This window comes from Schistocerca serialis, chromosome 4, assembly GCF_023864345.2.
Source record: "Schistocerca serialis cubense isolate TAMUIC-IGC-003099 chromosome 4, iqSchSeri2.2, whole genome shotgun sequence".
Classification (NCBI taxonomy): Eukaryota; Metazoa; Arthropoda; class Insecta; order Orthoptera; family Acrididae; genus Schistocerca; species Schistocerca serialis.
In genome coordinates, this window is record NC_064641.1 from 43,971,546 (window position 1) to 43,989,186 (window position 17,641).

The window sequence follows — 17,641 nt, forward strand, 5'->3', positions numbered from 1 at the left end:
TTAAATTTTGTATTTAAAAGTATTTGTGTTGATAAATTGTTCATGTTGATGTAAATTTGACAATTTAAGAAATGGTCACGCTTAGGAACAATACAAGAAATAGGCGTTACATAAAAGCCAGTGTGCTTTTGTTTGAAACGAAAGTGGCTCTGTGGAGTGGAAAAGGTGGAACGGGCGAACTGGGGCGCAACTGCGGGAAGCAAGCTATACAGTCTGTAGGTAGCAGGGAGGGAGGCACCACCATTGTGCAGCAGGAAAAACTTGGTCTGAAAATTTGCACAAAAATGTCTCGGATGAAGACTGAAAACGACTTACGGCATAGGTGCGAGTTGTTGGACTACTGTACGTAAAACTGAACGATTCAGAGAAGAGAAATTTAGCCCTTGCAGCAAGATACTTGCAGGCCATATTGTGGGTAACTGTCCGCCACACCCAAGCCTACAGCCACCAGATAATATTTTTTTATTTTACTTTTGCACAGGATGAACCATTAATTTGAACTGAGTTTTAATAATCATTCTTGAACTTTAAAGAAACTGGTTCACCCTGTTATTTCATCCTAATAATATACCTATATAAGGTTCCTTCCTGGTGTTTGATTAATCCAGATCCGTATTTTACAGACTTACGAAGTGTCAAGTTAACATAAAGAGGCAATATTTAAATTCTTTTTGTCTTTTTACTTAACTAGTGCAAAGTGTTATAGTAAGAGTTTGCCGATGTAAAATTCAATCAGAGTGTAGCTAAGTTATTAGAAACTGTAAAATGACTATACAAAGTTAGTTCAAAGAATAATAGCTTTCGAAACTAAACTCCAGTAAGAAAGGGGTTTTCTTGAAGTGAAATGTTCAGTTTAAAAAGTCTGTGCTTTAGTATCTAACTATTGTAGTACTGACGTATGTTCATTATGCAAAGCACTTTTCTAGTGCCCCCCCCCCTGGCCAAATTCTTTTCGCTTCCTTGAAGTTATTTACTTGTCTTTTTCTCTTTTAAAAACCTAATGTATAAGGGTGTAAGCCAACATTCTTTAAGTGGAGTAATATTTATTTGAAGAACCAAATTAAACAGTAGCAAGAAAATAAGCAAAACTGATACTTCTGCTTTTCCAATACTTCACTTTCATTGCCTGGATAGGCTGGCGACCATTAATAAAACCACCAAATAAACTTGAAAATGAGTTGTTCTAGCTTCAGTAAAATGTTATTCATACCGCCTTTCTATCTAACCGTTGGGTAAGATCTTAAGAAAAGAAGGGAATAGTCTGATTTAAGTATCCATTAGACCCAACACACGGTCAAACCCTGTAAAAAGGGTGACTACATTGATTAGCTTTTCATATTAATGGGACTATCCTCCCATAGAGTACTTTATATGGAAACTAAACAAAATTTTATTAAGAGGGTTATATGTGGCCACATAGAGACAGGTTTTCTGTTATTCACGTAAAAGCGCACTAAATTACAATAGTAGTGGTAGGGTTACAAGTTCATGAAATTAGATCGATCCCAATTTTTGCAGTCTATATTTAATTCGTTTCAGTATTTCATATAGTGGTAGTTACATTCGTTTGATCTTCCAGGGCACCAAGTTTATTCGTCTTCACAAAACAAAATCTGTGGTATGCACAACTAACATTTTATATCCTTTATGTCAATATACAAGATCTGGTAGTTGTCTTCAGAACAGTTGGTGGTATTTGACAGGTATGATGTAAATCGATCGCTCATTATATATAATCTTTGTTTTTTGGTGTCTATTTCCATGCTGCTGACAAATTGTAGATGTTCATCATCTTGAACGATCAGGTGGAAGTTCTTACGATCGTGAGGCTTGCTCGTGTCCCAGCAGTAGATGGCCAATTCATCCAGAACAGGGAAGAATAGTAGCTGACCCTTCGGATCCACCGTCATTACTCCACTCTGTCCCGGTAATTCTCCTGGCAGATCAACCTGAAACAGATACATCAGTCTCGATTAGAAAGTTAATATCAGATAACAGAAAAAGTTTTACCTGTATCACCCACTACTGAATTTCTGTAGTAATACCAAGGAACCACCCAACATTACTATTTGTATGGCATTTTTGGTTACACCACATTTTCCAAGATCATTAAGAGTATTTTCTTAAATGTGTCATTGGCTGAGTAAATAAATTCATAAATAGAATTCAGTACATTTTACACGAGGGTTAATGTCCCACAGAAACGCAAGTAACCTCGGATGTGTTTCAGGTGAGAAAAAGCGCGTAAAAACTTGTTAGATAGGATCAGCTGCTTTATAAGATTTTTCACTCACAGTATTGCTGTACTCATCAAAATGTCATCGCTCGGTGATTGTTATAAATAGCAGAAACACTTTGACATAATTTCCAATTGGTAAAACGAGCGGCAGGCCTTCAATGCTTACAACAAAGAGAAAGAATGTGACAGTATCTGATTCCAGGATTAGTAATGAATAACTAGATAAAGTCACATGTTAAAAATATTTGGTGGTAATACCAAGAAGCGGTACATATAGGGCCATTACGCAATTTCAATATTAGGTGAGGCGAATATAAAACGAATTTCTTGGAAAAGATCTATGAAAATTCAATGCATTAGTAAAGTAAATCACATTCAAGAAGCTACCGCCACTAAATCTAGAGTAGTGGTCCAGCTTTTAGAGTCCTTACAAAGTGAGCTTGAGAAAAGACTTCAAGCGAGAATATACAGTAGACACTCGATTTTGAGATCGTTAACAGTTCGGTGTAGGCCACGTGAAAATGTGGCAGAAATATTGGGGATGGAAGTGGTAATTCTGGAAAAGAGGCGATGTAGTCGTCGAGAACCACTGTTAGGTAAATTTAGAGAAGGTGTCGTGAATAATATCGTGGCTTTCCTTTGGACAATGACACTGACCACAACTCGCAGCCATAGAACGCCTAAAGATGAACAGAGCCGCACCCCTCGCATAGGTGTAAAGTTAAAAACAAAGATGATATACTGCAGCATCGCGCTGATAAAAGAAACCCAATGGCCCTGCAAGTACATGAATGAGAGTTAATGTCTACAGTAACCACAGAATGAGTACAGTTTCCAGCAACTACGCGCTAGATTACTCTCGTTTACGTAACAGGTTTCCCATGGATTATAATGTTAAATTTGGTACTCTAAGATTTGACAAATGCGTCTAGAGATAGCTGGTTGCACTAGCAACCGTACGAGAAACTGAATGAAAAAACGCTATCATTGCTTAGGGCTTAAAAAAGCCAACGAATTCTTCATTTCGTGTTATGAATAAGACGGTAATTTGTCATTCTGCTAGTGACAACTAAGGTAAAATTAGTTCTTCTTTCACACCATGAATTGAACTTTAAACATTCAGGAAATTACCAGTGCAAAGCATGAGTGGAATGGCTTCGCATAAAAGTGGATTTTTGTTTAATAGTTTTTCATAGATGCTATGACACCAGTAACAACTGTACTGTTGCTGTAAATGGAAACACAGTTGCCAAGGAAAGCCGTGGTGTGAAACTTAGTACAGTTGACTTGCGCAGTTTAGCACCCGCGTCTTATAGTCTCTTTCACCGAGGTTCTCAGAAACTGAAGGATTCATATTCCAGAATCACGCCATCACACCAACACAAGTACTCGCTCCATGCGGAAGTTTTCACGTATTCTGCGACAGCGGAACCCATGTGACGTTACCTGCGTCTTGAGGTCCAAAACATCCCCGTCGCATGCATCTCGGATGACCTGCTTGTCGACAACGCCCTGGATGTTGCTGGCGAAAGCCTGGAAGTAGAGTTTCCCATCGCAGCTCTCGTCGGCCGTCGCTCCATTTATGCCGTCCGGTAGGTAGTAGGCCGGACCTCCCGCCTTCGTGAAGAAGAAGCCGGGCTTGGGGTGGAAGTACTGGCTCTGCAGGTGTTTGGTGGTCCCTGTGGTGAGGTCCGTCACCGACAGTACGTTGCCTCTGGTGTCGGAGCTGTAGGCCGTCAGGCACCCGTCTGCGCACGCGTCCACCTGAATACAAACTCATGTCTGTGTATGTCCTTTAACACACTCGTTATCCGTGTTTGAAGTGAACACAGAGGTTATTTTAGACAACTCTCAATTGACTGGCATAAGAGCGTACATAACTACCAGGAAAATAAATGTAAATCTCTTTCAGTTAAACAATGTGACTGCATCATCAAACAATTCCAAAAACTATATTAGTCTTTCATTTGAATGCCTATGTCTAATGAAGATTGACCACGGAGGTATTCTCTCAATGACACAACCTCTCTCTTAACTATTCGGACCATAAAAGACCTTCTTCTACAAAAAATAGTGACCAGTTAAAAGAAACATACGAAAAGCTACTCAGCTGTATTACGGTTTATTCCATTTTTAAAACTTTGCTTAAATACAGCTAAGTTAGATGAGGACAGTAATATAGAAATCTTTTACATGGCAGGTAGGGGCCATATTCCGAAGCAGCTCTCCCATGGAGTGGTGCCCCTGTCAGTTCACAGTTTTGCAGCACACTGGCCCGGTGCACAGAATCTGTTAGAGATTTCAGCCTCATCTACCAGCAAAGGCCCTAACGGTATCTGCAGCGCTCAAGATGGACTTCGATAGTGTGAAAATAAGGGAAGACTTTTTACTCAGTGAGTAATATGGGTACAAGGCTCGTCAGCACTCACTACTGGTGTAATGCTGCTACCGTTAGATGACTTTGGATGAGTTTTGTTAACTTGCCGTTGCGAAACACAACTTCTAGTTGCCAGATGTAGAGTGAGTAAGAGAAACAAAATAAATCTTCTCTAGTCCTCCCTCACCCTCGTCCCCCTCACCACATACACACCACACACCACTTAGTCGCCTCTTGAGGACCAGAGTGGATTCTTGCCCTGCACATTTAATGCTTTTATGGGCCCATCAGTGTTGTCAGTATTTCTCCTCCCGCCTCGACGGTAAAATTACAAATTGAGAACATCCTGATGAATACCTAGGCGCCAAAGGTTCATGTGTTGAGGACATATACAACTCTCCTACGAAATTATTTTAAACGAAGGGAATTAGTAGCAACCAAGATAAGATGGTTTCCGTCAATAAGGATAAAAAGTATACACTGCTTTCTTATGGTAGTAATCCTAGTACCAATACTCAGGCTGCATCCTGTGCTATAAGGAATAATGCTCATATTGCTGCCTCTTCGTATGTCAAAAGGTCTTCCAGAGTTTACACACGATGTTATGGGATGCTGTATGCTATGGAAACATCGCGAATATGTAAGACAGATTACGGAAACTATAATTCCACAAGACTTATCATCTACAACCTTAGACAGACAACGTTGCCACTGTACTGGCTCGTTGGATTCATCACTGTTCTAATCATCGTGTCATTCAGGACTAAAGGACCATAATTCCCATGGTTGCTATGGCAGTCGTGTCAGTTGTGGAAGGTGTCGACTACGTATGTGCTATATTCACTTATTTACTTGTTCATGTATTTATTTAACCTGATCTGATTAAGGCCGTCAGACTGTATCTTTCATTGGACCAACGGTTTACTTACACAATACCTTCGTTACCTCATAGCTACCTAAGAAACATTAATTGTAATATGACAGTTAGTATTAAAGTGCTTTGAGTGTTTATAGTGGCAATGTGAGTAAATAATAAAGACTGTAATGGTAATAGTAGTAACAATGATGATAATAACAATAACGATAGTAGCAGATATAAAAAGAATTTGTAGATGTCCAAAACAAAAGTTTCCTGATTTAGGGAGTCCTGGCGATTGAAAAAGTAAGGATTTATACCAGCTAAGAAAAGTGGGAAAATTTGTTGAAAGATAGTTGTATAAGGAAGGGTAACGAGTGCATACAGCGACACTGGTGGTTATTATTGTTGCTTTAGTAGATATGTCAACTACTTCTGAAGCTGGAGAAGTTATTCAGATCTATAATATAATGTGGGATTTTATTTCAGAATGGGGATCCTGCTATTGAGAAGACGTCGACAAATTCGCTGGATGACGGAGTGGGACACAAAAGACATAGCACTGTTGGAAACGCCTGCTTCTGCCATGTCCTTCAGACAAGAACGTTATTGTCAAACAAAGATATGAGGGGACGTTGATAAGATAGTAGAGAAGGCAGAGGACATGGAAATCTCTGCACCTGTGCCCACACAGTCAGGGTAGCTGTGCATATGTTGCTGAAATATGATCAAAGAGTCGAACATCACAAATATAACAAACACAGGTATTCATAACCACTTACAGGCGCCCTGAGGTTTCCTCAGAAAGATCTTGCCGGATGACATCACTGTTCAATAATTCAGACTTTCCTCTTTCAACACTTTGTCCCAAAGGCTAAAAAAGGTATGGATTCCCGATATTTCTGGCTAATGAGCCTACAGTGAGTAACCAGTACCGCTTAGGTCTTGTATGGGTTGAACTGTAAACGTGTATTCTGTTCCAATTTGGATAGTGCACACAGGTCGACATTGCGTTTCTCGACAACTTACTTCAGCGTCATTAAGTTTATTCTTAGATACAACTTGAGGTTATCAGCATAAATGTGGTATTTGCAGTAAGACAAAACTGATGACACCTCAGTGGCATATTTGTTCAGTGGAAAGAGTACAGGTCCTAATATTGAACACTGGGGGCATGTGATACTACCGGTCTCCATTGTTACTTTATGTTTGTGGACATGACGAATTGCTGGTGAGACGTAAAGTATGAGCGAAATATTTGCACTGCACTTTTCTACAAATTTAAGCTGCTCAGTGTGGCAAATAAAATATTGAAGTAGACTGTATCAAAGGCTGTACTGAAGTCTGAGAAGCATGCGATTGTCTCCTCGTAATCCACAGCAAGCATCAAATACTCTATTACCTTTATTAGTCAGATGTCGTGCTACGATGTTTACGGAAACTAGATTGGTATTCTTGTAGTAGGTTGTAGCAGGTTGTTGCAGTTATGCACTTTGTTAAATGGCCATTGAGAAAAATACGTTGTCAGTCAGTTGTGTAGGAGAGCCGGCCCGGCTAGCCGTGCGGTCTAACGCACTGCTTTCCGAGCAGGAAGGCGTGCCGGTCCCCAGCACGAATACGCCCGGCGGATTAGTGCCGGGGTCCAGTGTGTCAGCAAGGCTGCGGATGGTTTTTAAGGCGGTTTTCCATCTGCCTCGGCGAATGCGGGCTGGTTACTCTTATTCTGCCTCAGTTACACTATATCGGTGGTTGCTGTGCTAACACTGTCTCCACGCACGCGTACACCATCATTACTCTATCACGCAAACATTGGGGTTACACTCATCCGGATGAGACGTTCCCAGAGGGGGGGGGGGGGGGGGTCCACTGGGGGCCAAACCGCTCAATAACCCTGGGTTGGGCGAGGGGCGACGGTGGGGTGAGTGGATTGCTGTAGCCTGTTATGGGGCTCTGTACCACTGAGGGTTATGGGGGGGGGGGGGGGACAAAGCCTCTCCATCGTTTCTAGGTCCCAAGTTCAATACGTACATACATACATATGTAGGAGAAATCCTCGGGGCGAAAAAGTCATTTATGCTGATTGTATAAAATATAGCTCTTTTTTAATGTCTGCAGTGCGTTATTTTTTGGAAAGAGGGATACATTCCATACAACGTGCACGATGCTAAGGGGAGACTGGAAGTACCCTCACGTATACTTGGAATTGTAAAGTGCCTGAAAAGAAAATATTGAAACATTATTTAAATATTATAAGATCATGGCTGTTACTACTCTATTGAATGGAAATGAGTCATGGGCCACTAAAAGAACGTAGCAGTGTGGAAATAATAAAGAATTATGAGATCACGAACCAAACGAAATGTATCATAAGTGGCATGACCACATTAGCAGGAAGTATACTAAATGATTATCTCTCATGATCATTAGATACAAACCTAAAGGAAGATAAAACAAAGGAAACAATTGAAAAAGATTTCTTTTGACAATCTGTAGTTGTGCAAAATAGAATCAGACGTTGATAGTCAGCAACACTATCATAATTTTATAGTCAGTTCTCGTACGGAGATATAAGGTCATTTTTACATATACTGCCTTTTCCAATAAGTACTCACCCATAAATAGGTGTACAATGCGTTGCAGGCTGCGTTCTGGATAACTGTGGAGCTGATGATCTCATCTTTTCGCAGGTCGAAGATAACAATTTTGGGTGGACACACGTTTTTGGGACTCGTTGTCAGGTCCAAAGCACCATTGTCGAGAGCGTATAGTGTATCGTCATCCGCCCACGTTTTCTGAAACAGTCAGTGAATGAACTCAAAGTTGAAACTATCGACGGCAGATGTGCGTACTAGAATCGTGGATTACTGCACAGAGGAAAATATTAATCTCCTTGCAAGTTTTTATATCTGGTCCTTACCTGGTATGTTGCTTGCTATCTACTATTTAAGTAATCGTAATAAAAATGACAGAAGAAACAGTGACGAAGAACAGCTTTCATAAGTTACTGACTGAAATTACACGATTCAGAAATGAATGTGTGCCACTACTTACGATGAGAACGATAATCCAAATTAATTTTAGCATAAAATACAACTACAACATCGCCAAAAGTAACAATAAACTGGACTTCTGTACCGATAGAAGTTAAAGTGTCCTACAATGTATTCAAGATAATGCTCGACAGCTGAAGCTGTGAAGCAATAACGAGTAGATTGGAATAAGCAGAAGATTATTTCATCATAGAGGGAAATGGTTTGACTGTTTATTTACTTAATTACACAAACATTTCACCAAGTAAAATTAAGGCCCCGCCTTTTGTATGCAATCAGATTTCTTTGAAGATGATATAACAATGTGTACATAACTAGTGATACTCACAATCTTAATATGATTAATAAAAATAAGTAAAATAGTTACAAAAATTAGATAATTATTGCAGCATTCTCAGTTAGTATTATGGAAAAAGGTTTTTGACACTGTAACGTTAGTATAAAATGAACTAAATACTAACAACCAGATAGATAGGTCAGAAGCACTGGAAATGTTTATTGAGTACTAGCACTTTTTTCGGGATGAAAAAGAATAATAGAAGTTACATAGAAAAGATTCTGAAGAAAGAACATGATGAATGGAAGAAAAGGACACAGGTAACCAGATAAGGATGAAAACGCCAGGAAGACCTCAGCACAGAGACTGCTGATGTGCAGCGTACGAATGTACATGCCACGAGAGACTCACGGTCGTTCTGCTGACGTCCACCAGCTGGGTGCTGCAGTCGGTGATGGAGTCCTCGGTGGTGTGGTGGATTTCCAGGTTGGGGTACGGCTTCAGGAGCGAACTCTGCTCTCCGTCATAGGGGATGGTGCTCAGCGTCACCGGGATGCCACGACGGACAAGAGGGGTCGTGACAAATATGCGGTTGCGCTGGTGATCGTCCACTGCGACAAGACGAACATAGGCAGTTCGTATTGTGTATTATAATCAGACATCTAACATTCGCTGCAAGTACAACATGGCCATAAAGGCATCACACGATACTGAATTCACCCATAGCAGAGTACTAGCTAAAGCAAACCTACACCCACTACCTGCTTCCGTTTCTCCTTTTATCTCTAATTCTATGTTCTGATAGCGCCTGCTGTACTTTTGCGTACACGAATTAGACACAGTGTGTTAGCCTGAAGCAATTTAAACAGAAATGTTTAAAATAACTTATAAAACAACGGTGCTTATTTTATGATTTAATTGTATATCATTACAAATTGTTACTCACTTGTGTGGAGATAATTGACAGTTACCAGTTGTGACTCATTGACATTATCTGCAACATATACCCATTTGAGCATCCAACGTAACATAATATGCTAAATTATGCATCAATACGAGCAGCAACCTTACTTTCCTGTTTCACCAGTAAATGTCACAGTTACACGTATGTTATCTTTCTGGAGTTTTTCGTATTAACAATAATGATACACCTAAACCTAACGCTGCAGATCCCACAGGCGTCACTAATCGATCTCCTACTTGCTCCCTTACTGTCCCACTTTTTGTAGAAATTAGCACAGTAGAGTTATTGATCTTACTGTCTTTCGGCCACCTCCTTGGTTATGATCAGCATCATGCTATCAGCCTCATGCCATAACAAATATCGGATGATAAGAAGTAAGAGTAATGTGTTTCTAACTGGAATTCTTACTTGTTAAGTCGTATGCGAAAACCATTTTAGGGTCATAGCGCCCGCTGGCTATCATTTCCTTCTCCAACGTCCCATCGTCTCCGAAGTCGTATTCGAGCTCTTTGGCGGCCTTGACGGTGACGAGCAGCGACTCATGGGAAGCGCCCTTACTCCTCGTCCCTGGGGACGCCTTGCCGGTCCTGTGAGCCGCTCTGACACGACCGCCGTGCCTCGTGGCGTGGCTCGACCTGTGGTGAACTTCACCCGCCGCGACCAGCAGCAGCACCAGCAACGCAAACGTCGACACGCGACGTCCCATCTCGTACCTGTTTGAAAATATTTTGTAAGTAAAATTCAGTACCCTATCAAAATTAACTGGATGGAAACGAGAAATCAAGACGTCCCTAGATGCAAAGTATTGTCATTAGTCTTAGGAGATTGCATAGAACTTATACGAGGGCAGTTCAATAAGTAATGCAACACATTTTTTTTCTCGGCCAACTTTGGTTGAAAAAACCGGAAATTTCTTGTGGAATATTTTCAAACATTCCCGCTTCGTCTCGTATAGTTTCATTGACTTCCGACAGGTGGCAGCGCTGTACGGAGCTGTTAAAATGGCGTCTGTAACGGATGTGCGTTGCAAACAACGGGCAGTGATCGAGTTTCTTTTGGCGGAAAACCAGGGCATCTCATATATTCATAGGCGCTTGCAGAATGTCTACGGTGATCTGGCAGTGGACAAAAGCACGGTGAGTCGTTGGGCAAAGCGTGTGTCATCATCGCCGCAAGGTCAAGCAAGACTGTCTGATCTCCCGCGGGCGGGCCGGCCGTGCACAGCTGTGACTCCTGCAATGGCGGAGCATGCGAACACACTCGTTCGAGATGATCGACGGATCACCATCAAACAACTCAGTGCTCCACTTGACATCTCTGTTGGTAGTGCTGTCACAATTGTTCACCAGTTGGGATATTCAAAGGTTTGTTCCCGCTGGGTCCCTCGTTGTCTAACCGAACACCATAAAGAGTAAAGGAGAACCATCTGTGCGGAATTGCTTGCTCGTCATGTGAGGGTGACAATTTCTTGTCAAAGATTGTTACAGGCGATGAAACATGGGTTCATCACTTCGAACCTGAAGCAAAACGGCAATCAATGGAGTGGCGCCACACCCCTACCAAGAAAAAGTTTAAAGCCATATCCTCAGCCGGTAAAGTCATGGTTACAGTCTTCTGGGACGCTGAAGGGGTTATTCTGTTCGATGTCCTTCCCCATGGTCAAACGATCAACTCTGAAGTGTATTGTGCTACTCTTCAGAAATTGAAGAAACGACTTCAGTGTGTTCGTAGGCACAAAAATCTGAACGAACTTCTCCTTCTTCATGACAACGCAAGACCTCACACAAGTCTTCGCACCCGAGAGGAGCTCACAAAACTTCAGTGGACTGTTCTTCCTCATGCACCCTACAGCCCCGACCTCGCACCGTCGGATTTCCATATGTTTGGCCCAATGAAGGACGCAATCCGTGGGAGGCACTACGCGGATGATGAAGAAGTTATTGATGCAGTATGACGTTGGCTCCGACATCGACCAGTGGAATGGTACCGTGCAGGCATACAGGCCCTCATTTCAAGGTGGCGTAAGGCCGTAGCATTGAATGGAGATTACGTTGAAAAATAGTGTTGTGTAGCTAAAATATTGGGGAATAACCTGGTGTATTTCAATGCTGAATAAAACAACCCCTGTTTCAGAAAAAAAATGTGTTGCATTACTTATTGAACTGCCCTCGTAGAATTGGTTTTCGTGTCGGTGTTTCAGTGATCTCTTGTTTTAATCTCCTTCATCAGCAGAAGTCCAGATGCTGCTAAATCTAATTTGCTTAAAGATTTTTTTATCCTAACGAGCGATCCAACGGGCACCAGTTGTTCTGTTAAGATAGATGGACTGTAATAATCCTTACGGTTAGGGGGTGGAAGGGGGGGGAGGAGGGAACATTCGCCCCGTATTTACCATGTGGATTGCCGTACATGCACTAGAATGCCGTTCAGTAAAAGAGGCAGACTATCCGATCGGAACATTCATATAAAGTTGCAAAACATTACGCCATTCCTGAAAGGACCCGAGGGACGTTTACAGACCAAGGTCGTTTTTTATCCATTTCTCTTGTTTTACATGTATTTTGAACTGATCAGTATAGTAAGTTGAATAGATATTTGTCCCGTTTTGTTAATAAAATTTGTGCAGAGGGACGGTTTGTAGCTTTCGCAGTCACCTTTCTGCCATGGAAGGAAAATTTGGAAAGCGGGTTAGTAGTATGATGTGAATGTGCTAAAACGATAGTTGCATTTCTCTCATCATTTCTTGTTTTTAGTTGGGGTAATTTATTGTAGACGCCTTGGGTTACTTGGATCTTGAAATTTTTTATTCCTTTTACAAAAACAGATCGCGTCGGCTTGATTGGATCAGTATGCACTGCTGCTTATGACCACACTGTTGCTCTAATAGCTCTTCGAAATTCACTATAAACGGTAAAAGTGTCCTCTTTTTCGACTCTTGTAACGTGAAAGTCTGAATGACTTCATAAGCGAGTTGTCTGGCCACAATAAGAGCAACAGACCCACTGACAGGTTTCAAGCTCACAGGTAAACATACAAACCACGCCTGAGGTAGTTGTTTGCTTACATTTCACACAGTAAACGTTTGAAGTACATCTTTTCCTATTTCACAGTGTTTTCCGGCTGTATCATCTTGTTGACACTTGATTAAATTCTACTCCTGTTGTGTCGTAGAAGAACTGTTTGACGGCATTTTACGTTTTGTTGTTCCCGTAGAAAAGTAAATTCGTTGTCGTAATTGAGCAGCTACAAATGATGGAAGCTAATAGCATGCAGCAGATAATTACAACACAAAATCAGTTCTAATTTAGCAAAAGCCATACCTAAATAGTGTTCGTTGTCCTCGATGTATTCGAGTTGAACTGTCTCAGGTGCCACTCAACGTGTGGGTGTGGATGATAAGATTTGAAGAAAATATATCCAAAACGACTGTTCGTACTTATTCCCTGTATTTAGTTGCCACTGAGGCATTTAAAAGTGTGAAGTGCAGCTTGTCCCTTGTTTGTGTTGTTCAGTGTAACAACGAGATCGCGAGAATGAGTACTGCAGCGTACCGTACCGAGCTACTGAGCGTCTCTCTTGTAGAGTCTTCCACTGGAGTTTATCTGCAATCTCTCTAGCGCTATCGCGATTACAAAATGATTCTGTAACGAAGCGCACTGCTCTCCGTTGGATCTTTATCTATTCTATCAACCCTATCTGGTACGGATCCCACATAGGTGAGTAGTACTCAAGCAGTGGGTGAACAAGTGTACTGTACTGTAACCTACTTCCGTTGTTTCCGGACTGCATTTCCTTAGGATTTTTCCAATGAATCTCAGTCTGGAATCTGCTTTACCGACGATTAATTTTATATGGTAATTCCATTTTAAATCACTCTTAGTGCCTACTCCCACATAATTTTTGGAATTAACTGCTCCTAGTTGCTGACCTGCTATATTGTAGCTAAATGATAAAGGATCTTTCTTTCTATTTATCGCAGCACATTACACTTGTCTACATTGAGATTCAGTTGCCATTCCTTGCACCATGCGTCAATTCTTTGCAGATCCTCCTGCATTTCAATACAATTTTCCATTGGTACAATCTCTCGATATACTACAGCATCGTCCGCAAAAAGCCGCAGTGAACTTCCGATGTTATCCACAAGGTCATTTATATATTGTGAATAACAACGGCCCTACGACACTCCCCTGCGGCACACCTGAAATCACACTTACTTCGGAAAAATTCTCTCCATTCACAATGACATACTGTGTTCTGCTATCTAGGAACTCTTCAATCCAATCACACAATTTGTCTGATAGTCCATATGCTCTCGTTTTGTTCATTAAACGACTGTGGGGAACTGTATCAAACGCCTTGCGGAAGTCAAGAAACACGGCATCTACCTGGGAACCCGTGTCTATGGCCCTCTGAGTCTCGTGGACGAATAGCGCGAGCTGGGTTTCACACGATCGTCTTTTTCGAAACCCATTCTGATTCCTACAGAGCAGATTTCTAGTCTCCAGAAATGTCATTATACTCAAACATAATATGTGTTCCAAGTTTCTGTTACATTCCACAAAATTTGACTTTTTCATGTTATGTCTCATTTTAACATTAATGTTGAAACGAAGCAAACAAGTTCAGCATAGTTCCTAACTTTAATTTGAGGCAGATAAGCACATCTCATGTTCCAGTTTCGTTTCACTTCAACCATAATGCATACTGATAGTTTTACAAATCTTCACACAAAAATAGTTATTTTGCAGTATTTCAACCTCTCTCTGCATACCTTAATCTCTGTCTAACGATCACTAATATCCTCTCGTTGACAAAGACATGTCCAATCTGCTATTAATATTTACTCAACATAGGGCATTTCTATTCAAATACATATTTTCTTTCTACACAGAGCAAACCTGCAATGGTTCCCTTTTCGCATTATGATGGGGCATCTCAAGTAAGATATCATATCTCTTTCTCCAATATGCAAAAAGCCATCACTACAGTGTGTTACTAGAATGATTCCATTATGTGTAAGTAAACATGAACCAAACAAAAGTTCCCTCAGTTAGTATTATCATATAAAAAGTTCAACATCGCCTTTGTATACAAGATCAAGAAATGGAAATCAGTAGTTTTCATACCAGAAGTGCCAGTGCATATTTAAAATATATCTAACAATTTTGAATTCAAAAGTGTGATGTACGTTATACTAAGCAAAATCTGCTATGTATTTACAAAGATGTGATGGCATATACCACAACTGTCAATGAATGAAAGAATTTTTTCATAAACCTCTATAAATGATGCCTGTTACGTACAAATCTTTTGATAAAGCTCTTTACCACTAAATGCGATCATATCAACTACTTCAAAATATTGTGATGTTACTACATTGTTAGATAATCAATAAAACCTCGAAAATCAAACTTAAAACGAAAAAGTAAACTTATTTTCATCTCCATATTTCGAAAAAATGATTCTAATAACGTTAGTAACAGTTAAGATGAGACTGAATTTCCTATTTCAATGTTTCTGCAGTGTCAAGATGCAACTTCTTTGTTGAATATTGTGCTGTTCTGCACAATTTTAAACAGAAGCTGTCGCTCTCAGTTTTACTCATGCACTGTCAGATTTTTAAGCTTCAGTCAATGCGCTCTACTTTTTAGTGTTTGTCTTGCGTTTTCTCAGTTTTGTTTTCTACAGAAGCAATATGATTTCAAATTTACTTCGCTCTTTGTTTATGTATGTTTTAAAATCATTTCATTCTACTTTTAGTTCCTCAGTTGTCTCTGCAGTTTTGTCTGTCTGAATACTGACACTCTCTAGGGCTTTCCTAATGCATTTCAGTGTCTAGCCTTGCCTCTCCAAGTTTTTACCCAAGTGATTTCGCCTAAGTTCTTGTTTTTTATTTTTTCAAATTACTCACTCCTGCTGTCTAGCTTCTGGGTTTATTTTTCAGTGAGTCTTACAAGTATATTAAAACAGCTATTATTATCGCCAACTACCTCCTCCAGACTGAAGGCTTGGAACAGTGAGCGAAAGCTGTCTGAATCTCCACCTGGTCCTTTCTCTTCTGGTTGTACATCACTAAAATTGTCCTGAACTTCCTCTTCCCTATCTTTTGTCAATTTTTCTATCTTTTCCACCTCTTGAATGTTAGCTCTAATATCGTCACACATCATGAAAATATTTTTCTCAGAAAACACACAAAACAAACAAAAAGAAAAATACACTCTCTGAACGAAACGTTTTTCACATTACACATTCACTTTACAACACGGAAGAAAAGATGAACTAAGTGTAGTTGGTAAACCTCGGTTATTGTGATGTTAAAGCTGATTGTAGCCAATGAATCTCATAATTCCATAGTCCATTTTCATTGTCCACGTAATTTTTTTGGTTGCAAATGATTTCAGCATCCAGTTAAGAATTTGGGTTTCCATATGAAGTCGTCTGCCACTCTTGCTGTTAAAACTGATCCAACTGAAACTCACAAATTAACTTTAGTACTTTGACGCAAATTGCATTACTATCAAAGATTGCACCATCATGCTGTGGTTACCTGCAACTGTGGGGATAAAAGAAAAGTCATCACAAAAGGAAAAAAAAGTGAATGTCAACCAACTTGTCGTAATATTAATGTCAGGTGAAATGGAAGTTTTTGCAAATTGTTGGCTGTAGCTCAGTATCTTCAGACTAATAATTAACGATGTGAACTTATCTTGTTCTTGACGCTCCTGATGATTCGCTGCAAATAACGTATGCTGGGACCGCTCGGGGTAGCCGTTTGGCCACTGGCACCTTGTCACGGTTGGCGCACCTCGCCCTATCAGAGGTTCGAGTCCATCCTTGGGCATGGGTGTGTGTGTTGTCCTTAGCAAAAGTTAGTTCAAGTTAGATTAAGTAGTATGTAGGCCTAGGGACCAATGATCTCAGCAGTTTGGTCCCATCGTCCTTACCACACATTTCCAATTTTTCCTGGAAGTTTATTAAGTGGAAATGGGCAGCGTACTTCATGGTTCTCAATAGCCAAGTAAAGACAGGTGTAGTACTTATTATGCCACAGAGGCTTCATCGAAATCTTTCATCTTCCTTGCTGCTGCTAGTCCCTCGCACTTCTTCCCTTTACCAAGTTTTTACAACAATCAAGACATTTTTACACATAGTAAATTCACTGATTACAATGACAACAGTTAACAGCAGTTACAAAAATTTACATCAGCCTGTAGCTACAATTGAAATGCATTGAATATGATAACACCTGAACTATAATTCTTCTCTTTTTAAGGAAATATTATCGAAACGCTTTGAATAAACAATGCTGACTACTTTTCTGTTAATTAGACAGAAATTAACCTTTCTCTCAGAAATTAACCTTTCTCAAAATGTTTTTGGTTTCAGATATGTGTACACTATTTTTTTTGTACGAAAGGAATTACAATAAATATTACAGTAACCAAAATAATCACTTTTTTAACATCATCAATAAGATTTCGTTTTATTATTTTCAGTAACTAGTAAGTAATTAGATGTTTCTATGATTAGCAGTTGCATAGCAAGCTGACAGTATGTTAAGCAGGGCTGTAACAGGTTTCAAGCACTATAAGAACATATTTTTTGTGTCTTTTTCAGTATCTCCTAGTTTGTAACTGAAGCTTTGTAACCTCCCCTTTCCTTATCAATCTGCCGGATTGAGATAAAATCGGTAGTGATACAATTTGTCTAATGAAATATTACAGGCTGTAAGGTTATCGTTACCGAAGGAAAACAACGACGGTTAGTAGGAGGAATGTATACAACAGACCCTTCTGAAGAAGGTATCTTTTCTAAACCAAATCTAAATATTGATGATAATTATGAAATAGGTGGAATATAGTGAAATTGCTTGCA

At 40.1% G+C, this 17,641-nt stretch overlaps 1 protein-coding gene across 1 annotated transcript; it reads right to left on the reverse strand.

Moving 5' to 3' along the window:
• Positions 1-1,562: 1,562 nt before the first annotated feature.
• LOC126474217 (protein yellow-like) lies at positions 1,563-16,137 on the reverse strand. The gene is made up of 6 exons (XM_050101680.1): positions 16,065-16,137; positions 10,172-10,476; positions 9,211-9,410; positions 8,085-8,264; positions 3,686-4,003; positions 1,563-1,949 (listed from the first exon to the last, which is right to left on the reverse strand). The coding sequence occupies exons 2-6, from the start codon at positions 10,467-10,469 to the stop codon at positions 1,629-1,631; spliced, it is 1,317 nt and encodes a 438-aa protein (XP_049957637.1). The 5' UTR covers positions 10,470-10,476; positions 16,065-16,137; the 3' UTR covers positions 1,563-1,628.
• Positions 16,138-17,641: the final 1,504 nt, after the last annotated feature.

Excerpts from the sequence above, each read along its gene's own strand:
- LOC126474217 (XM_050101680.1), bottom strand. The coding sequence starts at position 10,469 with ATGGGACGTCGCGTGTCGACGTTTGCGTTGCTGGTGCTGCTGCTGGTC. Across the intron at positions 8,265-9,210 it reads TGGACGTCAGCAGAACGACC|AAAACGTGGGCGGATGACGA; the intron begins GTGAGTCTCTCG and ends TGACTGTTTCAG. Across the intron at positions 1,950-3,685 it reads TTTTGGACCTCAAGACGCAG|GTTGATCTGCCAGGAGAATT; the intron begins GTAACGTCACAT and ends TATCTGTTTCAG.